Raw genomic sequence first — 26,802 nt, 5'->3', positions numbered from 1 at the left:
GACAACCCTTTTCTGCACCGCTTCCCGCTCCGCAGTCCCCAGAGCTTTCACTCTGAGATGATAAAGACCACCCTTGGCCGTGGGAAGCACGCAAGCACTTGCCGGGAAGTTATCTACGGGTGCGGGCTGAGACGGGGCTCTCACCATTTTCAGTTTGTGCTGCTGTAGGATCTCGTCCAGGTTCTGCCTCTTCTTGTAGTTGAAGTAGAAGTTTTTGCACTGCGACACGGTCTTGGAGCCCACCATCCTGGCAATGGCCGACCAGTTCCGCCCATGCTCAAGGAGACCTGTGGTCGCAGGAGGGAAAAAGGAGAAGGGTTTAACACCGACTATGCTCACACAAGGGCAGCGTTGTCCATGCAGGATGGGAAACATCCTCTGCGCAAGCCAAACTCCACCGGAACAATATGGTCACTAGCACCCGTCTGAATGGCTTCGTAGGCCAGAGGATGACCTACGAGAGCCTGTTTTTCTTTCCAAGGGGAAAAAAGGCACTATGCTGACCGCCTCCAGAACAAAATGCATCCCACAGCCACGTCTCGGCCAGCCGCTGGGCACTCCGGAGGGCAAGCAGCACTCCCTTCCCTTTGGGACGGTTGCAGGAGGTGTTGCCATGCCCAGGAGAACTTGGGGCAGCAGCTCTTAGTCCCTACCATGACACAAAGGCTCTTCCCACCCTCCTGTGCTCCAGTGATGACTTTAAGTGGCGTGACAAGGCAGGTCAGGGGCTTGGAGCACAGAGTTCTCTTACGGATGGGGAGGAAGAGCCCGGGCATGGAAGCAGCAGCAAAGCCCAGGTGATGTCCCGACTGGGAAGAGAAGTGCTGGGGGATGAGAGCTGATCGCAGGCTCATGAGCAAAAGCACCTTCCCAGGTCAGGCATCACGCCAAGGGCTGCCAACCCTGGCCAGGCAGTGCCACCCAAGCATGGGGCTCCTGCCAGTGCTGGGGCAACTCAGCAGGGTGGAGGAGGAGGAAGGAGGAGCGAGTCAGCACCTCGTGTCCTTGCGGTCTCTGCAGGGGTGTCTGGGTACCCCTAGTGCTGCAGCTGGAGGTGGGAGTCACAACCGCAGCCCAGGGACTGGTGCAGTGGCACCCTGCTCCATCCATCCCGGGCTCCTGCAGGTGACCTGGGCGAGGACCATCCAGGCTTTCCGGGAAATGAAACCTCGCTGCCTGCAACCCTTCCTAGTGTGTGACTGGTCCTTCCCATGGCGCCTAGTGGGGCAGGAGTTGCCATCAGCCTGCAGGATGCTGCCGGCAGGGCTGGGTCGTGCCATTCCAGCTGGCTCCTGGCTGCCCTGGTGATGACACCGTCAAGCCAACAGCTGCCCGGGTCCTCCCTGGCACCTTGTGTAGGGCACAGGACACAGAGACCATGAGACCAGGAGCACAGTACTGCCACAAAAGGCGACTTCAAGATGAAAACCAGCAGGGAACGAACCTACTAAGAGCATCTTCCTCTTTTGTTAGGGATTTTTCTGCCCGGATGCCACCAACCACGGAGCCTGGGAACAAGCACTGCCCAGTCATCTCCATCGTCCATCCCCAAACCCCTCCCTGGCTGCTCTGATGCTGTGGGGCTTGGGACTGCAGTGAGTCCCACGTCACGGCTCCCGTGCGTGGCCCTGCTTGTGCCTGGTGGCCGCGGCAGCCGTGCCCCAGCCTGGCCCTGCTGCCAGCCATCAGCCAAGCTGCTGCCACGCGTCACCTCCGAGCCCCGGCTTGGACCTCAGGGCCAGCCCAGCCTCTGCTTCAGCCCAACAACAAACTACATCCCACCAGGACGGACCAACCTCAGTGCAGCCACAAGCAATTGGGGCCTGAGGGATGCACCTCCGGCCAGGATCCGTGCGCCCATGCGAGGGTACCACGTGTTGAAGAGATAGCACCACGTATCCCAGCAGAGATGAAACACCCCCATCCTTGATTCCTGGGTCCTGGAGGAAACCAGCAGTGCCCAGCACAGCAGGAGTTAACATCCAGCCAGCGCCTGTATCCTGCCCCGTCTCAGCACCAGAGCTTATCAAATTGCACAGCGGAGGCATCGCACGGCGCTGAGCACCACAAAAGGCCGGGGCAAGCCAAGAAACAAGTTCAAGCTTTAACTCTGCAACTCCCAGCCAAACCCACCACCTTCGTCACCCCGCTGGCAGGCTGGGACTTCTTAAAAATAATAAAAAATTTTAAAAAAAGGACATCCAGGCACCAAGTGCGAGAGATAACGAGCCCGGGTGGGAGTCCTCCCCCCCCCCAGCTGCTGAAGGCTGCAGGGGAAAACAGGACAGTCCCCTGTGTCACAACCCATCCCCTGTGTCACAACCCACTGCTGCGTCCAAAGCAAACAAGAGGCTCGGTCCCCTTTGCTCCTTGCTGCGCCGGTGGCCCCGCACCAAGCGTGACGGCCGGTGCCGGTGCCGTTAGCTGCGCCTGGGCAAAGCCCTGAAACGCGAACACTGGCAGCGACGTGCGGTGAGCCCCGGTGCTTCGGTGGGCAAGAGGCCGCGCCGTCCGGTGGAGGGAAGCGGGATCTGGCACAGGGGAGACCATGGCCGAGGGGGTGATGACCGCCAGCACCAGCGGTCCCCAACACGGCGTGACCTTTGCCAGCCGTGGGCGATGCCAGCTCCCGACTGCCCTTTCCCCTGCCCAGGCTGGCTCTGCCCCTGCCCACCGTGGGGATGGGGGACGGGGACGCTGCTGCAGGAGCTGGCAGCTGGCCGGGCAGGTGGCTGCCGCCGTGCCGGGCTGAGGAGGAGGAAGCTGCCCGCAGCCCCTACCCGCGGGACCCGGCAGGGAGCCCAGCGCTCTTCTCGTTACATTAAAACCAGAGCGAAACAGCAACACCTGCTTCCCCACGCCGTGATCATCTGCGTGCTCAGGAGGGACCAGCCGAGACACCCTGGCACGTGTGGGTAAGCCCTCGGCTCACCGGGCACCCCTGGCTCCATGAGCTCCGCCAGCACAGCAGCCCCCAGTCCCGGCAGCCCCCCGGCCCCCGCGCTCCCCGCCACGCCAGCCTGCCTCGGCATTGCACGGCGCTTCGTTCCGCAACGCAACTGAAACTATGACTAACTGAGTTATCAGATCTTCACGAACCCTGTGCTCGTTCGGGGCGGGGGCTCGGGCCGCAGGGTCTGCCCGCAGCTCCACGCAACCCTGAGGTTAACCCCATCCTTTGGACCCCAGCGCCAGACTTACGTGCTCCAGGTCCGGCTCTGGCGGGCAGGGAGCGCGCCCGGAGCGTGCAGCAGGCGAGCTGGGAAGGACGCGGGCGTTGGGGCACTTCTTCAAAGCCCCCCCGGGCACAGCAAGCCGCTGCGAAGCGCTGCGAGTGCTCCGCTCGCACCCTCCCCACGCATTTTGCTTTCGCTCCCTCGCAGCAGCCGGAGACGGAGAAGAAAGCAAAGCCGGTTCCTTAAATCCTGGGGGCGAGAGGATTTCAGAGCCATGGGCGGCCGAGAGCGGTGAGCGAGCGGGTGCCGAGGCTGGAAACCAGGTCACAGGCGGGAGCCTCCTGACCCCGATGCCAGAAGTTGGTGGGAACACATGCTCCGGCCCCAGCGCTCTTCTCTCCGGTGAGGCTGGCAAGCAAACGGCGTCCTCCGCGCTCCTCCCGCTCGCTCGCTGGAGCTTTCCAGCCGGCTGCAGCCGCGGTTGTTAAGGTGGATGGAAGTGCCTCCGGTCTTTCCTCCCCTACCTCACCTCCTGGCTCAGCAGCTCAGGGCTACGGGGAGGCTGTGCAGTTTCAGGAGATGCCAGACGTTGCCAAGAAATAATAATAATTAAAAAAAAAAAAAGGCAGGAGAAAGGCGAAGGGGAGGGAGCAGCCGACCGCGCGCCGCAGCTCCGCTCCTGCCAGCCCGGGGATGGGGAGCCGGTGCCGTCGGTATGTGGCGGAGCAGCGAGTGAGCTCTAATCTGTTCCTCTGGCTGACCCGGGGCTCGTCGCATCTGAATGTGACCTCTAGACAGAGCATTAATAACGAACGTGGCGCTGACCCAAGCTGACAAGGGGTGCGGCCGCTTGGCACCCGCTCCCGCCCTCCCTTCTCTCACTTTCCGTCTCCCTCGCTCTCGCCTGAATGTCAGCGGCAGGGGGAGGGATCCAGGAAAACAAAGCTGGGCTAATAGTTTCCTCCGCTCTCAAGTGAATCAAAGGCGCTTTTCTTCGGGGAGGTGCACATCAGCGAGCCCAGTGCCGCAGCGGCAGGATGCCGTGGGACCCAGGCACGCCTCGACCCTGTGGCCGCTGTCCCGGCGGAGGAGGAGGGATGGGGAGAGGTTTGGTGTGGCTATCGGTCTCACCAAGCGCAGGCGGCCAGGGGCCACTGCTCCGGCACTGGCAAGAGGAGGGTGGAAGGATGAGGAGCCCGGAGCGTGCAGTAGCACACGCTCGGCGTTTTGGAGCGCGGAGAGATGCGGAGGGGCAGTGTGGCAGGCGAGGGTGGTCAGCTCGCACCCCTTGGCTCTCCATGGCTGTGGGTTTTTACCAGAGCTGTTCCAAGGCTTCCCATCCAGCACAGCTGTCCTGCTCCACCCAGGGCTTGGCAGGGGCAGAGGGAACCCGTAAAAGGGTCCCTTAATGGGAGCTCGCGTGGATTAACAGATCAAGGTTACAGGGGAAAAACTAAGTGATGTCATTCCCTTACGCCCGACGGTACCTGGTGCGATCCTCCAGCCCCGCTCGCACCCACGCTCCCTCCTGGGAGCAGAGGTGGAGGCAGTTCTGGCTACGGCACAGACAAAACGTGCTGTAACCCCATCCTGGAGAAAGACCGGCACTACGGAGACAGTGACACCGCCCAAGGCATCCCGAAAGTGTGGTCGGCATCACTGAGCTGAATTAGTGCATCGCAGCGCCGCTTCCCCCCGCCGATCTCGGGGCGGTTTGCAGCGCGTGGGAGAACTGAGGCACAAGGAAGGTGAGTAACTTCTCCAGGGCCGTGGAGCCAGTGGGTGGCACAGCCAGGCGAGCGCCGGGTTCCTGACGCTGTGCCAAGGAAAGCGTCGGGGACAGTGCGCGGGCAGCAAGCCCACGTCCCCGCAGGCGCCGGCGGCGTTGCCGGAGGGACTGTCGCGCAGGCAGCTGGCTCAGCGTGCTCTCGCCACGGCAGCGGGTGATGCTTGCCCTTCCTTGGGAAGGCGAGGCCAGGATTAGCCCGCCGTGCTCCCGCTGGACCTGTCCTTTGGTGGCTGGACACGAGCATGCCACTGGTGTGCCCCGTGGCTACACGGGAGCTTACACCAAAACTCCCCATCACACCACCTCTCTGGAGGGAGGCAGTGCCACCAAACGAGGTGTGGGTATGGACTCAAGACCCCCGGCCAGCTCAGTTCCAGTGCCATCTCCCCACTCTGCTGGCCCCGGCTGGAGACCCTCAGCTCCCAAGTCTCCCCTTTGGAGGAGCTGGTCGCTGGAGCACCGCATCTACCAGCTGCAAAACATCCACTCCATGCCCTGACCACAGATCTGCCTGGACCTGTCCCTCCTACCACAACCCTCCTTCTGTGCTGTGTCCCCACCCTCTGATCCTGCCTGACTGCTGGGAGGGGATGGGAAGCCTCCCTGCTCCCTGAGAGGTGCCATCCCCTCTGGTCCAGCCGGGGAAACTCAAGTCTCCGGCACAAAGCAGCAAGTCCATGTGCATCAGCCACTCCCGGTGGGCTCAGCTCTCTCCCTTCACCTGGTTCGGATATTATTCCTGCTCCCTTATTGTTGAAAAAATAATGCTGAAAATTAAAATGTAGGCTGTAAATTATAGTAATTACCCAGCAGTTCCCCCTGACAGGCCTTTTGTGTTTCGCTCGCTGACACTCACTAAGCAAATCCTCGCAGTTTGCTCCTACGTGCTCCAGAAACGTTCAGTCAACAGCGGCAGAAACTGCAGCTCCGGGGGCCATGGTAGGCAGCGGTGCTACGGGCGCTATCCCAGGGGCGACATCTTGGCCAAGGACCAGCAGAGCCCCAGTCTGGGACGGTGGGGACTGTGGGGACCACAGCCTCTTCCAGGGCAAGCATGGCCGATTCCCACCTCGGATGTGGTTTTGCCCTCGCGGCCCCATCCTGGTAATTCCCATCATGTCGCTTCGTACAACCTTCCTGGTGAGCACACGGCTTGCTCGGAGTGGGCGGATGCCGGGGCCAGACTATCCGAGCTCCGAGCTCCCCTTGCACCCAGCCTGGATGGAAGGCACGTGGGTGGGGGAACCCAAGGAACCTGGGAAGAAGCGATGGAGGAAAACGCGAAGACCCACATGGACCTGGCTCTTCCTGCCCTTCAGCCAGCGGCTTGTCAGAAATAACATTGCAAACCCAAACTAGAGCTGGAGGAGTGCACGCTCGTGCGTGTGTCTACACACTCGCCCGGACTCCAGAAGGGTCCTGTGCTGAAAGGCAGCTGTGCTCAAAAGGTGACGGGAGACGGCTGGCTTCCGCCGCGGGCTTTTGCGTCAGTGGGTTTGGCTGTGTGTTCACTTGAAGAAATTAGTATTTTTTTTTTTTTAAAATCTCACTTTTTAGTTTTGTGGACAGAATGAGATGGGGAAATAAAAAATGGCTCAGGTCAGTCCAAAGCTCATGTTACTTTCTGAGTTAGTTGTTGGCAGACCTGAAAATCAGCCCTGAAAGAATACCTTCTGTATCCAGGGAAGTATTTTACATCTACCTAAAGTGAACTATTTGAGAGTCTTCAAGGGTTATTTAACCCTCTGACAAGAGCTTTTTATGTTCGTGCCCAACTCTCCTCTGCCTCAGCGTGCCGATTCCACCCCGCGGCCTCTCTGGCTCCTTGGCCTGGGAAAAGTCATGAAGAGCACGAGTTTCGCCGTGCCCCGATGGCGAGGAGCAAAGAGCCTGGGTAAGGCATGCCAGGACCTCACGTGAGCAAAAAACTGCCATTTCCACACCGCCCCTTCGCAAAGAACAAAACCACTTGTTAGACGGCGAGGGGAAAACCCAGAGCCGGGGCGAGAACAGATACCAGACTATAAAGAGTAACGAAGGTCACGCTGAAACCTCCCGGTTCATCGAGTTCAGCTCCGGCGTTATCGCGGCTGCTCTGCCACGCCGGGCGCTGCCGGCGAAACTCGGCGGAGGGGCTGGGGGGAAATAAACCCGCTCTCAAACTCCCTGCCAGCCTGCCTTTAACTCCTGCCCGTGTGGGCTCCTGCCAGCGGGTCCCCCAAATCCAGGAGCCACCTAAATGTCCTTTAAGGAGCAGCTCTGTCCCACTGCCAAAAGCCTCCGCACCTTGACCACTGGCAAAGCCAGGCAGAGTCGTGGGTGCTGCCCACTCCCCGCCTTGGGAAGGGAAGGGGGGAAATCCTTGAGCAACTCCAGTTAATCAAAACCTTCTGCTTTTAGGATCATAGCCGCAGTGCAAAGCGGCGATATCAGAAAACCACACTGCCCCGTCATTATACCGATCCCTGCGCGTTTTGACAGACTAGTGAATCAAAGTTTACTGCGTAATAAAAACGTCATTAAGCAAGAACTTTCCTCTCGCTAGGTTTTCGTTCCCCTAGTTAACTTTAATAACATGGTACTCCCCTTTACTGTCTCTCCTTGCAGACACAGTCCTGCCTTCTCCCGCTTGGAAACTCTCCGTGCAGCACTGCGACGCCGGAGCAGAGCAGACGACTGTGGCGTCTCACCATCCCAGCGCTGTTTTCTCTTACCTCCCTGAGCAGAAACGACGTGGGGTTTCACGTCACGCACAAAAAAGCTGGGGCTGGACAGCAAGGGCAGGCTGATCTCCCGGCTTGTGGGTGCTGGGAGCAGAGGTCACCATCCCCACCTGCCCGAGCACCCCGGGGTGTTAGGGCTGACTTTCTGCAGGACTTGCATCTTTCTTGTTTAACTGCCTGAACCAGCTGGCTGTGGGCTCGGACTGGTACCAGGGAAGATCGTGGCTGGGGTGGCTGAGTCCTTATGGTGAGGAGGATGGTGCCCATGTCTCCGAACCTCCCCCAAGCCTGGTGCCCATGGCCTCCTCCGCCCCTGCCCAGCAGTGCTGGCAGCAGGCTCTGCCACCGCCTCCTCCAGCCTCTGAGGTTACCTCTGGAGTTTCACTGTTGCTACGAGTTGGAAACCCCCACCGCGCCGGTCCCTGGAAATGCCAAACAGAGCCAGTTCGAAGCATTAAAGCGTCTGCTTCCTGGCAAAGGGGAATTTGGCTTCTCTGTAGAAGTCTGGTGTTGCAATCTCAGTTTCCCAGGTTGTAACGGAGGGGAAAACATCAGCCATCGGGCTTTACACCAGCAAATCTCCCTGCCTCGTCCTGGCCCCTGGGCTGGAATAACGCTACGTGCTCCCACGCTTCATCCTTCCTCGGCACAGGCGTTGGCAGCTGCTTTTAAGACTCCTCAAGCGCACCTCCAGCATCCAGCGCAGAACAGCAAGAGGCACTTCTTAACAACCAGATGCGATCTCCAAAACAAAGCGGCGCTCGGAAAAGATCCCTCCAACGACCCTCCCCTGCTCCGCACCTGCTCGCCCCGTTACCTGGCCTCAGGCCAGTTCGCTTGATTAAAGTCTATCTATTAAGTTTTGCATCTATAGAGAGCCCCGCTCAGCAACACGCACGATTGGCACCGGCTTGTGAAGAGGGTTGGAACAGCTTAAAGGAGAGTGAGCCAAACGCTTTGGGATATTCACAGGCAAAGTAATCCAAGTCCACAGCTCCCATCGGCACCTGGGCAGCCGGCACTCCACAACGCGTAAGCACCATCCCGGCGGCAGGTGCATTTTCCAAGCAGAGCCGAACCCCCTCACACGCCTGTTTGCGTTCGCCATCCCCGAACGGCACTCATTTCCATTTTAATTTCCCATTTACAATCCTCACCAGGCCAGAAGAGTCGGCAGCGACGCAAGCGGGACGTACGGGCTGGGGACGCGAGCTCAACAGCCCGTCAATAGGACGTGACTTTGGCAAAAAAAAAAAATTAAAGCAGCGAAAAGAGGTGGTGCAGGAGCAGCACGAGGAGGGGAAGTGGCAAGAAGGGCTGTGCTACACTCAGCACTTTTTAAAAACGGTCTCAGCAAAGGCTCTGGATCTGTGCCAGGGTGTAAAGTCACCCCACGCTGCTCGCAGCCCCAGCTCTCGCGAGCTCCCCGACACGTGGCTGCGGGGTGCCGGGGTTCACCATCCTTTCCCGAAATCCCAGAGCTGCGAATGCAGGCAGACGCTCTCAGTGTGTCTGGAACAGAACGCACCGATAGCGCAAACCTCCGGAGAGTGGCACGAAGCTGCACCTCGTGCTACAGACACCAGAAGCTGCAAGAAGAAACAGGCAAAGCGCCTTTCCCATTTCCTACAGCCCGCTCCTGCCCCACGGGACACGCATGGGCTCTGGCCACAACCCAGACATCTCCGGTGTTGGCACAGCCCCCGGGGCTGGAGAGGCCGAGCATGCCCCTCGCACCACTGCCTGCCTCCCCAGATTCTCCACTGAGGATCGCTGGGAACAAACCAGCAGCGGGACGAGCACAAGACTCAGCACCCTGCACCGACTCCAACGATCAGACACCATCCGACCCCGGGCACTGGGTTAGCTCCAGCAGAGCCCACAGGAGACAGAAAACGAGCAGCTCACCTTTTTTAGCCGTCTCCATCTCCTCTTCGGTCCAGCGAGAGCTTTCATTCATCTCCAGAGAAGCTGGGAAGGAGGAAGGAAAGGAGAGCAGTGAGCTGCGAGCGGGAACCTGCGAGCCCAGTGAGCTCGGAGCAGATGCCCCAATGCCCAAACCCCGTCCCGCAGTCTGTTCCCCGGAGGCACAACAAACTGCCGTGCAGTGCAAAAGTGCCGCTGCAGGGAAGACTGTCGCGGTGCTGGATCTCAAGGTTTTCCCACACCACGGTACGCCATGCACAGCATCCCCCTGGGATGCGTCTCGGTGATGCAAAACCTCTACTTTGGGACTGGAAGCAACGCCAGATGGCTTGAGGGTGGCAGCAGATTTCCTGCTGGTGCAGTGCCACGCACTCTGGCCCGCCAACAACAGGTACCTAAGATGGAGCCGACTTTGGCTGTGTGCTTTGGAGGTGGCAGACGCAGGGTGGGACCGACACCCTCGGCGGAGATGGAGAAACACCGTCACCTCGGCAGGGACTGTGGCTGACCACATCGGTCAAGGGAGTTGGCTGTGCTTGACCACGGGCTCTCTCCGTGCCATCACTGGGCTCTCGGACATCTCAGAGCCACTTCCAGCAATGCTGGGGGCTCGCCTGGAACAGCACCCATCACAGGGGGACGTGCTGCTCCGGCTGGGAGAGGCGGAGAGGGGTGTTAGCACCTGATGCTCCCCCTCTCCCCCACCCCAGGTGCGGTGCTGGGGACACCAAGGTCCTGCATAAAGCCTTCACTATGCAACAGTCCCGCTGGCAGCCTGGCACTAGAGCAAACCCTACAATAACAAACCAGGGTGTGAGTCAGAGGCAAAAAACAACTCAGTAAGGAAGCAGATTTCCGGCTCAGGCTGCCAAGGGGTTATTACTCTAAACAACAGGCAAAGCATTATTTCAACAGTGATGAGAGATGTTTTGACAGTGTCCTTTTAAAATGGAAAACAGACCGATAGGTTCAGGATAAAGGATACGGGAGAGGAGAGAAGGAAGCATCTTCCGAGAAGCTCTACAAGCAGCCAAGACCCTGCAAGAGGACACTGCAGGCTCCGATGCCCATGGCACCGGGCAGAGGAACCTCCTTCACAGCCAGCTGAGCTCGACCACAGGTGTCACCTCCTGGGAGCGAGCGTGGGTCACCGCCTCCCCCAGAAACGCCGTCCCCGCTGGGATGCCGGCCAAGTGGGAGGGAAATCGATACCTCGCCGCTTCCTCCGGCCACGGACAGAGCGGGGCCACGACACTCGTTTAGGTAAGAGTGAGCGTCCCCAACGCGCTGTGCGAGGCCCTGCGCTCAGCCTGAGGACGACTGTTACTGTATGGTAAAAGAACGTCGAAGGAACGGCCCGTTTGGTTTGATTAATGGTATTTACTGAGGTTGCACAGTTATGAAACAGATGCCTACGGGGAGCTCCGGCACGCTGCAGTTAAACCACAATACGGTTTTGTGTTGTTTTTTAATGTTCAATTGGTATTTAAAATGCAATAACTTTCTTAGCCAACCTAAATTAAAGCACTATTGGAGAGACATAAAGTGAAACCAATTGCTCAGATATGTCACTGGAATCAATTCACTCCCTTTTCCCAATTTAACACGGTCTACAGTCTTTCTCCGTGTTCGCAGTGAAGTTTATTGAGAACTCTGAGATGCTGGGATTAAAAAAAAAATTCCCATCTAAGTTACTGGCATTATCTGCTGCTTCTTTGCAGCGTTACTTAACAAGTTCGAGAGGGAGAGCGGGGCTCCGTTGTACCAGGAACTATTTATATCGCCTGTATGAAAACAGAGCGCTCGCAATCAAGGCTTCAGCCAGTTGTCAGCAGAGGAACAGGGAGGCGAAACACCTCCGGGTGATTTATAGCACACGGAACAGAACAAGCAAGAAACTGCAGAGCAAGGAAACCGAGAGGACTCACCCTGCTTTTATTTCTACTCGCCTTAGGGAGCGCAGTAATAATTTTGTACTTGATACAGTACAAAACAGAGGAAAATCAGCCACGTTCCTCCGTGTGTTGGCTCCTTCAAGTCAACACACGAGCAGTTTCCAAGGGTGACCACTACTGATGCTCCCGACGTGGGGCTGCGGGTGCTGCCGTGAATTCCCATCTAGCCCGAGACAGGCGCAGGGGCGTCCTGCGGTTCCGGCTGACCGCCACACGTGGCTGTGATCCCTGGATGCTGTGTTTTGGGTGGCACACTTTGCCTCCTCCACTTCACTCTGAAGCCACTCCCGGCCACAGCCTTGCGCAGGCAGGACGGGAAGGACAACACTGACCACTGCGCCTGGCTGACTACGGATGGAGGGGGTGAGCTGGACCACTGAGGACCAGCATGGGAAACTCTGCTTTTTGGACAAAACAAGCCCAACTGGGGTGCACAGCACGACTGCAGCCGGGGTGAAGGCTCCTGAGCAGCCGTAACCCGCTGCCACCTCGCCACATCCTTCAGCTGTAGAGACGAGGAAGGGACCAGCCCCGTTCCCAAGGCCAGGGGGGTGACAGACCCCACAGGCTGCAGCTGCTCGGGCTCCGGGCAAATTTGAAAACAGACAGGGCAGAAGAACCGGTGGAGACCCTGGCAAGCCCAGGAGGGCAGAGCAGACTACTGCGCAGAACTCGAGGGTACTCGGAGCCCAAGATGCCACAGAGGAAACATCTCAGGGTGCAGGAGGTGCACGAGCCCTGCATGAACACAGTCATTGTGCTGCTAAAAATGACCGCTTCCCTTTTTGTCTTTTGCAATACTTTCCCTCTGTGGCTGTAAAACCCACTAACACTCAGCCAGGACAACCCAGGTTTGCAAAAGCCTCTGCTTTATCTGGGTGAACCGTGCTGAGTAACTCATGGGATAGAGAAATCTCATTGCTGTCCCCTGAAAAGGAGGATTTCACTAAGGAAAACCCTCCTCTGTGAGCGGGGACGGAGCAGGGTGATGTCCCATCCCACCCCAAAAGCCCTGCCAAGGTCTCGCCGCGTGCCGCTACCCACCCAGCTCCGCGCTCTGCTGCGGGGCGGCCGCCTCCTCGTTGTTGGCTTCGTTGGCCATGGAGCGGGTGATGCGGCCTTTGCGCCTGCCCTGGCTGTTGGCGGTTTTACGACCTTTGGAGGTGACAGCTTCTTTCTCGTCATTGTCTTCCCCGGACGTGTCGTCGTTCTTGTCTCTGCAAAAACAGGGAGAGAATTAAAAACGTTGTTGGGTTGGTCTGGTTTTTAGGTCAAGCAATTATTTCTCTGCACGTGTTTGGGGATGGGCGCTTTTTTTTTGTTGTTGGTCTTTTGTGGGGGCAGGTCTGTGGGGTTTTTTTGCACACGCAGGCTCTCTTCCCGGCTGGAAGCAGGCGGGATTGGCGGCGAGGTGATTTGCGGTGGGGTTTTCTTTCTGCAGCTGGCTGCAGCTCCACCACCAAGTGCACGCAGAGACCTGACGGAGACAGGTTTAATACCAGACCATTCAAATCCATCCCTGCCTCCTCCTCATTTATCTTCCTGAAAGGGACCTGCTGGTAAATGTCTTAGCAGCCTAGATATAATGAAGCCAGATGTTCTTTTAAACCCAGTATAAGCCCATTACAGATAGCTAGTGGTCTGCGTGCCAGCCTTTCCCTGTCACGGCTCCGATGCTCCTGGTTCGGCACGAGGGAGGCAGGGCTGGCTGAAGCCCTTCATCTGGGAGCGCTCATGTTGACATCGATAACGCTAACAGGGAAGTGCCACGCTCGCCTGTGCCCGCATCGCTCCTCTGACTCCCAGAGGCTCTTGCAACAAAACAAGCTGGAGGATCAGAGGGGCTTTGTGGGTCGATTTGGTTTATATTTTTAAAAAAAAGCACGTATCAGAGTTGCTTTCCCAGTTTGGGAGCAGAAAGGAAGAGGAACGAAGGGGAGAGCAGGCTCTGCCCTTCCCTCCATGTGGAAGGATGGGTGCTCACGGTCCTGCACGGAGTCAGCCAGCCCTGGACCACACCACGTCCCAACAGTGCATCCCAGTGCTGCATCCCAGTGTGGCATCCCACTGCCAGATCCCCAGCCCTTGCTGAAGACGGAAGAGCAAAGAGCAGGGAGGGCTGATCCTTACTTTGTCAGTTCTTCTTTGTCATTTTCTGTTTCCTGCTTGTCTTCTTCCTTCTCTCCCTCTTTCTCCTTTTCTTTCTCTTTCTCATCTTTCTCTTCTTGGCTGCTCCGGGGCATTTGCTGCTGCTGCTGCAAAACAAGAGATGTAAAATAAATAAAAAACCCGTGAGGGCTGAGGTGGATGCGTCGCAGCACCTGGGCCAACCTAAACAAATGCGGCGAAATGAGCAGCCAAGAGGAAAACACGCTGCAGGCAGAGGGTACAGGCAGGGGCTTACGGAGGCCATGGGGGCTGAAAGCTTTCCAGGGAGATCGGAGGTAGTTTGGGATCAGGCAGGCAGGTGAGAACTACCCCCCTGGACCCCCTAGATGATGGCTTAGTAACATCAGCCATGACTTGCAGCTGATGGGCTGCATTTTGCTGGAGCATGGAGGAGCCGGGGGCACCGGAGATGCCCCGAGGCTCAGCGATACCAACACTGTGAACTTTTTCCCAAGCATCTGACACAGCCTACGGGGAAAGTTAACTGCCCCATGTCACCGAGGAGGGAAGATGCCCGGCTCCCTGCCCGCTCGGCACCGCCTGGCACCCTCGGCGGAGGTTGTGTACCCAACTGCTGCAACGCCACGGCCGTCGCTCGGCCTGACGGCACTGCGGTAGCTGAGGGAGGGACCCAGTGATTATAACAGTCCTGGATTTTGTTTCAACAGCTGCAGGAAGAAGGATGCTGGGGAGGCCTGGTTCTCCTGACCTCCCTTCCCTCTGGTGACCAGCAAATGAGAGGCATTTCATGGAGAAGTAGAAATTGGAAGAGGAAATGATTTATTAAACCTTCCTGCCCCTGGCTAATACAGGGCTGCCCACTCCAGGAAACCCACCCAGACTCACCCAGCCCCTGTCCAAGCTGCAGGGCTTCCACCAGCCCTTGAGAAAGGGTTCGGTGACGTAACGGAGTGGAGAAAATTGCCTTAAAGCAGGTTTATCAACAAAAAGTATGGTCCCAAGGAGCTTGGTCTGGCCAGTACGCAGCTGTTCAGCCCATGTCCCTTGAGCCAGGGGACTGGCCTGTCCCCACTCGGCAGGAGCTGGGAGACTGCCTTGAACATGGGCGTTCCTGCAGCAGCAGCACTGGGTGGGAGCTAAACCCTCTGCCCCATGGGCTGGTGCTGAAGTGAGAAGCTGTGAAAACGGCCTTCAGAGCAGTTTAACAAAAAAGCTTCTCATTCTTTCAGGTCCTGGTTCAGTACAAGTCCTTAAATACAGGTGCTGCCATCACCAAATCCCCGCAGACTTTCAATTCCGCCTTGTGCCGGGATGCAGGTGGCTGTCCCACCAGGACCTCCACTCCGCAGCACACACACGGCAGGCTTGGCTGGCACCTCAGTGCTGGCACACATGCCGAACACATCCGTACCACATCAGCTCCCATCCTCATCGAACCCCCAGGAATGGCTCCATGAGATGGCGAGGCGGGGAGATCCAGAGAAGGAACAGCTGGGGAATAGTTGGGGTGAGCACTTGGTCACTTAAGATCTTTGTTTTTTAAATATTTTTTTTTTTTGCATTCATACATCTCAAACACTTGGGGAACGGGCCATCTCCTGCAGCAACAGGCCAAGCAGCAGTGCCAGGCACTGTCCCCACCAGTCCCAAACCCGCAGAGAAGCAGGGGCAGCCCACAAGTCTGCCAGCACCGGGAGACGGGCAAACCCATGCCGGGGCAGAGGAGCAAGGGGCATCTGTCACACATTTCCCCAGCGCCACCCTGAACTCTCTGACTCCCTCTGAGTCACGCTGCGGTGAGCCCCGAGCATGGGTTCAGCCCAGATGAACACCCACGAGGTCAGGGCTGGGAGCTCCAACGGCTGGGAGCTCCAAGGGCTGGGCGGGCAGCAGGGCAGGCTCTGCCCCAGCCCTGGCTGTCACCACCCACCTGTGTTCCCTTCACCAAGTTCTTTGGCAAAGAAGAGGAGCCCACACGAGATTCATGTTCTTTCTACCACCCTGTTGTGAATGTTTTCTTTTGAGGGATGGGGGAAACGCTGCATCCTGGCGATCCCAGCTCCCCAGAATGTAAAACCCAGCTCTCCTCCAGCTGTAAACCCAGCTGCGACCGCACGAGTCCCTGTCCCAGCACTGGACTGGCGCAGGCTCCCAAGGCAACCTTTAGCATCATCTCATCTTGTCTCTGTGCTTGTTCGAAGCAGGGGGCTGTCACCCCGAGCAGCCATCGCAGCTCTTCCCCAGAGGAACAGGCTGGGATGGTGGCGATGCCGGAGCTCCACACACCAGCCTGCAAAAGCAGGTTTGGAAAGGCAGGGAGAGGCTCGAGTGGCTGCGGAGACTCATGCTGCAACGCAGGTGCTTCCCCAGAGAGGTACCCACCCAGCTCCGGCATGCCAAGGCCAGGCAAACCCATCCAGCCTGGCTTCAGTGGGCACCTGCGCATCTCTCTCCTCCAGAAGGTGTCAAGCTCAGCCTGGTGGGACATCAAATTAGGACTTCTACCACCGCAGAGGAGCATCTCGATCCAAGGATGCCCTCTAGTGATTGCCCTGCTCTGGCCACGGCTGGGTGCCCGATGCCAGGAGTAAGAGCGGGGTGGGCACAGCACCCTGCACACAGCGGGACGGGATGGGACGGGATGGAATGGCTGTCACCTGCCAGCCCTCTCCTGCCAGGCTGAAATACATAAATCGGGCAGCACCATCACCATGAGGTCACGGTGGGGAAAAGTGTCCCCCGCTCCATCCATGGCTGCATTCACATCCTCGTCTGAAGAAGACTCCTGGCCAAAGGCTGCTGTGAACCCTGGCAAGCTGCAGTGACACCTCATCTCCTGTGCCAGCCCTCAGCCGCACGGTGGGGCACCCCCAAACACCCCGAAAAGCACTTGTGGGGACGGCCACACTGACGAATGCCACCTTACATCCCACCTGGGGGGATGTGCTCAGCTGGAGGCCACAGGGATGCCGAAGCACATGGCGCTCTAGGGGGGAGAGGGGACCCCGGGGTCCCAAACGAAGCTGGGTGAGAGCTCAGCTGCAAGCGGCACATGGGGAAATGAGGGGGGACCGACCATGGCAGCTGCCTCAGCCCATCGTGCACTACATGCTCTACCCCAAACCTCAGATCATCCAGCATCAGAGCCAGACCATGGCACGGCACAGTGCCGGGAACCCACAAACCAGGAACCCACGAGCCGGCCGGTCCTCCCACCCCAGCCCCGGCATGCGGCTGCCCCTGCGGTGCACAGGGAGCCTATTCTTAGTGCTGGACATGGACCAGCTCTGGATGATTCAAGGGACGGGACGCCATCCCAAAGCGTGACAGGCCAGGAAATGCTTCCCCAGTTACCAGCCGACGTTCCCCTCTGATTCACGCTGCCCCGGTTAGAGGTGGACCAGCAGGTGGGTCGGCTCTTAGTGGACATGCCAAAGGCCAGCACCAAAACTGCTCAGCTCCCGGCAAACTCTAACCTCTCTCCACCTACATCCCTACCCCTCCCGGGGATGAGGCACCCACCCCCCGGAGGCGAAGCAGGTACGTGCTCCCGACCTTGTGCAAGAAGGTGAAGGGATGTGCCGGAGGCCAGGGAAGATGCCTGTGGCAGAGGGCAGGGCTGTCCCTCCCTCTCAGGTTGGACGCTCTAACTGCCAGACTGCCCTTCCTCCTCACCATCGCTGCTCCTTGTTTTTGCTGCCAACACATCCTGTTTATTTAAAAAGGCCCCGGGACAAATCGCACGAGGGGACGCGTGAGCGTGAGCGAGACCGATCCTGCTCCGAGCCCACAGAGATGGGCGGCCTCCTTCCCCGCACGCTCCCCGTGCTCTGGCATGAGCTACTCTGTAATTACAAACATCTGCTCACCTCTACTCCAATTTCCCACCGGCCCCGGAGCAGCTGGAGAGGAGCAGAGCGCTGCCAGTCCTCCCGGGAACGCAGCATGCACCGTCGGCCACCCCCTTGCCGAGGCCCGCAGGCAGGCACGCATGCTCGCCCCGGTGCCCGGCTCCCCTCCGGAGCAACATCGGGCTGGCACGTCACGGGGATTTCAACCGCCGCAAAGCTCCAGCTCCAAGTGCACTTTTGGGGAACACCAGCTTCCAGGTAGGTCCCAGCCCCCGAAACACTGGCTCTGCTGAGAACCGACCAACTTGCTACGTGTCCCGGCAGTGGGTCTGGCTGGGAGAAAGCCCCGGCGAGGAAGAGGTGCAGCTCCTCCCACTCTGTTTACTTCCTCTGCCGAGGCTCTGCCTGCTTCTGGAAGCAGGGAGAGCAGGAGGAGGTGGGGGAAGCCGCTCCCCACCTTCACCCTCCCCAGCCCCGCCGGAGACGCCTGCTGCCTTGGCACCGAGACGGCAAAACCAGCCAGAAACCCCTTCCCAGCCAGCGGCGCGTCCCCCACCTCTGGAGCACGCCACTCACATGCTCGTCCTGAGCTCCGGATCCTCATCTCTCCCCAAATCACTCACCTCCCTGCTCCCCGGCTCCTGCGAGCGGCCGGTCCCCGACAGCCCCATCGCCGGCTCCCGGCCCCTGCTCACCGCCCAGCCATCCGGGCGCGCTGAGCCTTACATTCTCCGGCTCTGAAGGCTTCCTGACGATTTGCATAGTTAAGCCGTAAACTAACCACAACATTCCTCTTATGATTTTGCAATCTGCTGGAATAACGTGGTCGCTCTAAGTCGAGTCGATGAATCATCATCTATAAACCACAGCTCTCGTCACCGGGGCTCTCAGTGCTGGCTGCAGCCAGCGTGATTAATCCGCCAGGATGCCAAGCTTAACCTACGGCACAGGGCTATTTATTTTCCAAACTTGCAAACCTCTGGAAAACGACTGCTCCTGCCTTCCCCAGATGTGCCAGGCTGCAGCAGAGGACCTGGGACCACGCCAGAGCCCCGCGCAGAAACCATGGTGCCCGCAGGGCATCCCGGTGTTAACTGCCAGACCGTGCACCTTGCGACCAAGGCACCCGTGCCCTCAAAACATGCACCAAAACCCCGCTGTTGCCAGCACGGCTCTGACCCCCAGTTCTGGTCCTGCTGGAGACAGGGACAGGCACGGCCACTGTTTGACAGTGACTCTCCCCAGGATGTTTAGCTGAGCTCATCCCTGGCAGCCCCAGTCCCGTTCCTGCCCTGGGACCACCCGCTCATCACCCCTGGCCACATCGCTTGCTGGTGGATGCGCTGGCAGGAAACCATCTCGGGTCACGGTGATGGCGCTGTGCGAGAGCTCGTCCACGAGCCCAAGAGACGGCTGGGGGTGACATCTCCCCACTCTCATGCCAGGTTTCGAGGGTGGATTGCCTGCACGAGGGGTGCTATTCGGCTGCCAGCAGGTGCATCACCTCCATCGCCAACGTTATGGTGCCCTGGCTCTTACAGAAGATGAACACACCACAGAAACCACCAACTCCTCTTCGCTCCTTAAACGAGGAGGGAGCAAACTACCACCTCCTACGCCCTCGTGCTGTGCGTGCCAGGCTGAGCTCCGAGGCAACTTGTTTCGGTGCCACTCGAGCCCATCCCCAGGCATCACAGGCACCGAGCTCTGGGGTTTTTGCTCGAAGGCAGCTTTGCAGCCCTCACCTCGGGCTCGCGACGTGTGCCAACCCTCTCCCTGCTGCGCTGTGCCTAAGTCTGCCTCAACAGGGACTATGGAGGGAGCTGCGTCCTGCCGGCGTGAGCCCCGTCCCCTCTGGCAGCACCCGCTCGGCCGTGCCGCCTCTCCCACGTGCGGGGTGCCAGCTCCTCGCTTCTCCCGTGGGTGACTTCAGATCAAAGGCATTTACGATGTTCTCCAGGGGCACTTGGCTGCGGAGCAGGCTCAGGCCGAGGTCATTGCACGCAATCAGGGAGTTGCAAATTAAAACCAGCTCGAGATAAGCCGAAGACAAAAGGCCTACGTTACGCTGGCCAGGAACGCCCGGGGTTCACTTTGCTGCATCTCCAGGAGCCCCAACACATTTGCGACGGCCATGTGCGTGCATGGGCGCCTGCTGGCATCACCCTGAACGTCCCGTGTGCTCAGGTACCAGCACTGCGGGGCAGGATGCACTGCGCTCTGAGGCACAGCCGACGGGACTTGGCACTCAGCTCCAACTCCTCTCCCCAGCCTTGCTGGACGCTGCACAGAACTTCTCTCCCAGGAGCAGGTCTGGCACCACGCGGCACTGTCATGGCGTGGGGACATCCCATCTTCCACCACCCGCATCCATCCTTCCACCTGCTTTCCAACTTGCCCTCTGGCAGGTCACACCTACGAGAGCCAGGGCAGGGGCTGCCCCACCGAGCTCCCACCGCTCCAGCACAGCACTGCCCGGGCACCCAAGGTCTCCCCCGGACCATCCTTCCCTGTTTGCCAATGCCGTGGCAGAGGTAGAGGCACCTGACGCCACAGTCTGACGCTGCGTGGCCGCTACAGACAGTGCTCCCCGCATCTCCCTACCCGTCCCACGGCGGCAGGTTGCATACGGAGCACGGAGAGGACGGCTTAGAAATACACATATGTATCATGTAGCCAACTCCCAGGGCCTGGAGCCTCTGATCCAACGGGTCTGGAACGCCTCAGCCCTTGCTGCCACCCACCACCGCGCAGCCTGGCTTCTCACGACCGTGCGTGGCACCCTCCGCTCCTGGGAGAAACCACAAAGCAAAACAAGCCGCTGCCAAAACAACAAGGAGAGGAAGAGGAATGTCTGCCGGCGACTTGGCTTTGATCGCTTGCAACCCGGGGCTGGGTTTGTCGCTGTTGGCTGCGGAAGCGAGTTGGAAAATCAAAGGGCCAGGCTCGGATTTGATAAGGAGAACGACAGCGAGCGTGGAGCTCGCTCGGATCAGCTCCGGCTGTGACGGCCCAGGGCTGTGCTGCTCCTTCACCGTGAACAACAAAGGCGGCAAGACAGCAACTGTTACACGGCAGAGACGGAAAATGCCGAGGCCGTGCCCAGCGTCCTGGGAGGGACTGACTGGACCCTGCTCACGCTCGCCAGCCCGGCTCACAAGCACCACAGGCCACAGAACACGTCTGGTGCCAGGAGCACAGAGTTGGTAGCTGCAGCTGGGCTGGGAAAGCCCCGTGCAGTGGTCCAGGCTGCCAGCCCTGGGGGTGAGGAGCATGGTGAGGAGCGTGCCAGGGACAAGGAGAGGGGCAGGCTGTGGGACTGCATGGGTGTTGGACCCGGCAGCATCACTCGCTGGACCACGGCACGACCGCATCCAGTGCATGTACACGAGTGAGGGTTCATCTCAGGCAGCACCGTGAGCCTTCTGTGCATGGGACCCTTTTGGGCAGGGGACCCTGCGCAGCTCAGCCCAGCACGGTAGGTGCTGATGCCTTCCCACTGCCTGCTCCTTGATCTCAGTGAAGCACAGAAATCATTTTTACAGGACCTTGCTCGCTTGGATGTCTCCTTAAATCACCGAGGGCTTTTCCATAAGAGGAAATGTTTCTCTTCTGGGTCATCACTGAGTTTTTTAAAAAGTGATGTGATTGCTTGCAAAGGGAAAATGACCTGAGGGGAAGAGAGCATAACGTTTGGAAGCGGCGGCGATGAGCCCTCGCTCTGTCCCAGGCAGGGAACATGTGTTTTCTCTTCCCTGTGGTTTGCTTTACCCCACGCTCCCTACTGCTCGCAGTCCCTTGTCTGCATGCTGACACCCCTCGGAGCCCTACCAACTGAGGAAGGTGCTGGGCCGGTGGCTCGTGGGATGCAGAGCAGCATCCAAACACTCCGCAGACGCACAGGGGAAAAGCAAGCCCCGTATCCTCACAGAAGCAGCTTTCTTCGGGATTTTCAGCTGTGCCTGCTTTAGAAAGCAACTTAGCCTTGACATGACCTATTTCCCGTCCATTCCCAGTCAAACCTGGATCACAAGAGATGTAACAACTTGTCTCAAAATCCAACCGCTTCTATCTCTCTTTGTCCCCCACCGGGCTCGGTAACGCCCGGCCTGGATCCCAAACCCCCGTCCCGAGGAGCACTCACATGGGCACAGGCATGGTGGAGTGCTCGCTGGGACGATGCATCGACCTGCTGCTGGAGAAACACGAGTCCAAACACGGGGGTCAAACGGAATGGCGGGTTCACGTCACTTTTAAGTGACTATTTTATTATTGCTCACTGCAGATGTGATCAAGCTGTGCAGAAGAGCCCAGCTGTGGTGGCCAACAGGTCCATGAGCAAGTGGTCCATGAGCAGCCTGTGCTGGCGCTACACTGAAGGGAAGCGGCTGAGCGTCCCGCCTGCCGGTGCCCGTCCCCACTCCAAGTCTGCAGGTCTCTCTGCCGTCCCTGTGCTGTCAGCAGCCCATGAGACTGTGCTGGGACCCGGGGACTGAGCAGCCATCCTCCCGTGGCAACGCATCCTTTGATTCTTTTTCCAAATATGGCCACATCGTTCTCATTTAATCACCCCCAAAAGTGCAGCTGGGATTTCAGGAATGCGAGTTTCCATTGTGTTTGCCCGATTATGCTGCCCAGAGGGGTGGCAGGGCTGCAGGAAAGCTTCAGCGCCCTCATAATGGAGGAATGGGCATGATGCACCTTACAGGGCAGAGTTGGGGGACAGGGTTTGGGAGCGACGGGAGCCCGGACTGAAAGAGCAGGTGCTGATGGAGTTACAGGATCGGTATCGGCTCAAACATCGCCTGTCTTGCACCTCGCCCGCCACCTCTGTGCAGGGACCCCAATGCTCAACCTCACCTGTGACAGGGCAGTGATGGTCCCGGGGTGACAGCCCTTCACCGGCCCCAACCGCACACTCGGTACCCGGCAATTCGGCACCCCGGAGAGGGCTGGCGGATGTTCCTGTTTTGAGGCACAGAGGGGAACGCAGGCCCTGGCAGAGAGCAAAGCACAGGACAGGCTGCAGAACCCTCGCCTGTGACGCCGTCCAGCACCACCGTCAGCTTGCCCTGCGAACCGCAGTGCCCGAGCTACGCTGAGCTGCAGGAAAAGCCCGAGACACAGGTGTTTTCCCAGAAACAACCACTTTTCCTGCTGGAAACCAGTTTCTTTGCAATTTGTGTACCCCTAGCTGCTGAGCAGGACCTGTTGCCTCTAAACACGCTCCAGCATGACCCTCTGTGCTCCCGGAAAGCCCACTGCTTTCCAGGAGGATGGTTTTGGACCACTTTTGAGGATTCTGGGGGCCGGCTAGCTTTGTCTGGATTTTTTTTCTGCATCTCAGCAGTGAGCTGACCAGGTCCAGCCTGCACGCTACAGCAGGACGGGGCAGAGCCAAGGGACAGGACAGCAGCTGGGGCATGGGATGGCGAGCAGGGCCACCTTGCAGCAACACCCCATTGGCCAAAGACGAACCCGCGTGTCAACACTTACACCCTGGGCATTGCTTCCAACCACACAAACTGCTCCGTTACAGACTGTCCCTTTAAAATTCCCTTTAAAATGCACAGGCTTAAATACTTGCAGAACAATTTACTGGTATTTGTGACAGCAAAGTTTCCTGGCCACATCCAGGAACTGTTTCTGTACGATGTGCTGCATTATTAAACCAGGATTTTATGACAAGTATCTCCCCACGTCTGAAAGAGAAGTTGTCAAACCCTCTGTCGCTAACGAGGAGCCGCTCCTCGGATTGATGAAAATCAAATGCTTCCCAGAAAAGAAACACTCCTTATGCATCTCGTTAGCCATCGCGGTTAAGGGAGTGGGGGCACGCACAATTTGTGGTGTAAGGGGCGGTTTGCCGAGCTGCAGACCTGATCCCCGCAGAGGGAGGAGAGGTGACGGCGGGGCAAGGCTGGGCCATGGCGGCTGCTCTGCTCCAGCACTGGGGTGCACGGAGACCCGGAGCCACGGGCACGTAGAGCCCATCTGGCAGCCCTGACCCCCGGCAGCCCCTGGTAGCCCCGCTGCTGGGACAGCGCTGCCACGAGAAAAGCCAGTGGGTTGTTTATAAAAATCCGGGCTGGGGCTGTTTATCGGCGTCGGCGAGGGGAACGGTTTGCGTTTGGGGAGGGCGGGACAGCCGGCGGGACGGATAATTTGATTTGGGTTTTGGCAAGTGGTAGGGAAGAGGGTGGGCCTGGGAAAGGCCGTCAGCTCTGGCAGGGGACTGCGCCAGCTGCCCGGCCAGGTCACGCCTCAGCCCCCGCCCCACTGGCACAGCGCCGGCACCGCTCCCCGGCAGAGGAAGGGGGATCTGGGCGGCTCTGGCCTCCCCAAGTGCCACGGAGCATATCCTCGAAAGCACCGGCGCTAACACATGGGGCCCTTTCGTCGGGGAATACGAGCACCGTCTGACAGCCACGCCGAGGGGGACCGGCGTGACGGCACGTCCTGCGGGCTGCGTCCATCCACCACGGCGTGTGACTTCATCCACCTCTGAGTCACCCTCAGGGCGGGCAGGCGGCTCCTCTGGCCGCCCGTCGCTGCTGCCGACCGACCCGCCGCTGGCGACAGCACCGGCGGCTTTGCCTGGCTCGACGGCTGCCTGCCTCCCCGTCCCGGCACCACGCGGCAACCCCACGGCTTCTCCCCCCAGGAATTCAACGGCACTGCCGCAGGAAGCGTAACCAGCATGCTGCGGCCGCTCCGCTGCCATGTGGGCAACGCTCATCCGAAATCAAAGCGGATTTATTCTGGAATAAAAGCTTCACGCTCCACACAGAGTAATTATGTTGAAATAAAGTCACTTTTCTTCCATCACGGTTTCAGCCCAATGCCCGCGCTCCCACTGCCCGGCCAAACAGCTTGCCCAGAGAGTGAAGCACAAGGCACTAATTGCCAAGCTTCAGTGTTGGTGCCCCCCGCTACAGAATCAGGGCCCTTCGTGGAGTGATGCTCTTTGAAACACCCCAAAGAGCCATCGCGACAGCCCCCCAGGCAACACATCCGCACGAGGGCCTTTATTACAAGCTCATGCAAATTCATGCTTATTACTGTACACTGAATATTGGATCAGATCGTTTTACCATGACGCAAACTTTTTCTTTCTTTCTTTTTTTTTTTTTCAATGAGAAATTACACACTTGGAAGTCATTCCTCTTCCCATTGATTCCCCCCTTTCAGGGTTAAATGGCATTTTTCCTACCCGAACGCAGAGGATTATTTTAGAAAAGATCTTCATCTCAGAAGCCTGAATATGACACATAATGAGCCATCAGATGCGTGTGCCTTTCATTCACCCAGGAGCATGCATCCTGCCTTGGAGCAGGCGGCTGCTCCGTTTTCTGACAAACTGGAAGCAGGATCCTGCAAAGCCCTCGCTCTTGGCAGGAGATTTTTCGCAATAAGTAGCAGCTTTATGAGGAATCTCCTTTGCCAGGGGACCAGCAGCCAGGGAGCAGTGGGATTCTTATTTTTTAATGGACTTTTAATAAGTAGGCCACAATGATAATCTTGACACCAGAGTAGCTTTATTTCTATGTGTAATTATCTCCACTTCGCTCTCCAGCTCCCCGCAGCCTGCAAGAGCAAATAGGACCACCAACCTCTCCGTGAGAAAAGGAGCGAGAAAACAGCGTAGGGCCACTTGAAATGCTATTTGTACCATGTCTCATCAGCTCCTCTCATCTCACATAAAAGCCAACCTCTCCTCCTCTAAATCAATTACATCTCACTTTTGGTGTTAACTGCTTGAACCCTCACCAGCAGGAAAATCCGTGCTCAGAGCATGAGCGGCGCCGGGAACGCAGCGCCACATCTCCCGCTGCTGCAGAAGACTGTTGGCAGCCCTGTCTCCTCCCTGCACGCTGCCCGTCCCCGTGACATCCCACCGTGCCTCCCATCCTCATCCCATCACCGTCTCTGGTGTTGGGCAGGAGACGGCAGAGCCCCCGGCGCAGAGGCAGCCCATCGCCGCTGCTCCCCAGCCACAGCCCCGACTCTTTGTGAGGCTACAGGATGAGGGACCTGCATGGCATTAACGATAATCCGGGATCCCCTGGGAACAAGCAGAGGTGATGGGCAGCCAAGGTACCAGCTGAGCCTCCCGGACAGGTTACTCCCACATGAACACACCTTCTGCAGGAGCAGGTGGAATTCGAGCAGCTTCTGAAGAGACTCACTAAGCAAAAATGCCACCAGGAGCATCCCTCCATCTGAGCCTTCCAGATTTGCCAGTATCTAACCTCTTCCCGTGCTGGTCTGTGCAGTCGCACACTGAACCAGCCTTGCCCGGGAAAGCAGTCCCGTTGGCACCGTGCTCAGAGAAGACCCCAGCTCCACAGAGGGGTGCAAGGGAGATGCTTCACCGCTCCCATCAGCTTCTGGCAGGACTTTTACAACAGCCCAGCAGCCTCTGCCTCTTCATCATTTACAAATATCGCTGTCCCCTACTTGCAAAAACAGTCCTGCCTTTTATTACGGTCAATGCAGCAACTATCTGCTCCCACAGGCTGGCACTGATGGAGGCTCCAAACAGCCCCACACGATCACTGCTGCCCAAGCTGGACCAGACTCATCAGCGAGGGCAAGTGTCGTGGGAAATTCTGCAGCCAAGGATGCTTTGGTTACTTCTAGAAACCAAAATACAAACAGTACCAGCTGGGTGCAGGACAGGCAGGTCTGTGGCCACAGGGGTAGGTAGGCAGACGTGGGGCAGAGCGTTAGATTGCCCCTCTGCCTCCACACTTGGTACTTCCTCAACTTAATGTTGAAACAAGAATGAGCTGTGCTAAACGTCTCCACCGCTAACAAGAAACAAATGTGGCCTCGTGTTCTAGTTGCTGTGATCTAACAAAACAGACCATGGTAAACACTGTAAAAATGTACTGGAGGGAACCACCCTGTGTTTGCTGGGAGAGGGACTGGATAATCTAATAGGGTTTTATCCATCTCTAATGTCTCTGAAAAAAAGAAGGGAAAATTGGGCTCAGTCCATGACATTCGTCATGTGCTAGCTATTCTGATGTCTTAATGCTGCAGAAATCAAATTGGAGCGAGTCTACCTATCTGCCTCCCAATCAGGATCTAGACCCAAGTGCTGCTTTTTATGGCCATGCAGCATGAGGAGCAGCTGATGTCAGCAGCAGCACAGGCCAGGCCAGTTTTTCCATCCCTCTCCCCACGTTATCTGGAGAGACAGTCCCTTTGCGGTCACTTCACTGTCCTCATGACGTGGATAATTGC

General features: G+C 58.2%; 1 protein-coding gene across 2 annotated transcripts in view; it reads right to left on the bottom strand.

Moving 5' to 3' along the window:
- NCOR2 (nuclear receptor corepressor 2) overlaps positions 1-26,802 on the bottom strand; it is a 173,227-nt gene that overhangs the window by 47,171 nt on the left and 99,254 nt on the right. For both annotated transcript variants that reach the window (XM_086623675.1, XM_086623676.1), the window contains exons 14-17: positions 13,700-13,824; positions 12,614-12,786; positions 9,597-9,659; positions 145-287 (exon numbers count right to left, since the gene is read on the bottom strand). In XM_086623675.1, coding sequence (XP_086479801.1) covers positions 145-287; positions 9,597-9,659; positions 12,614-12,786; positions 13,700-13,824 — 504 coding nt within the window. The remainder of the gene's footprint in view (positions 1-144; positions 288-9,596; positions 9,660-12,613; positions 12,787-13,699; positions 13,825-26,802) is intronic.

Source organism: Tauraco erythrolophus, chromosome 19 (genome assembly GCF_009769465.1).
Source record: "Tauraco erythrolophus isolate bTauEry1 chromosome 19, bTauEry1.pri, whole genome shotgun sequence".
NCBI classification, from domain to species: Eukaryota; Metazoa; Chordata; class Aves; order Musophagiformes; family Musophagidae; genus Tauraco; species Tauraco erythrolophus.
Note: the sequence above shows the minus strand (reverse complement) of the source record. Positions and strands in the feature narration are given on the sequence as shown.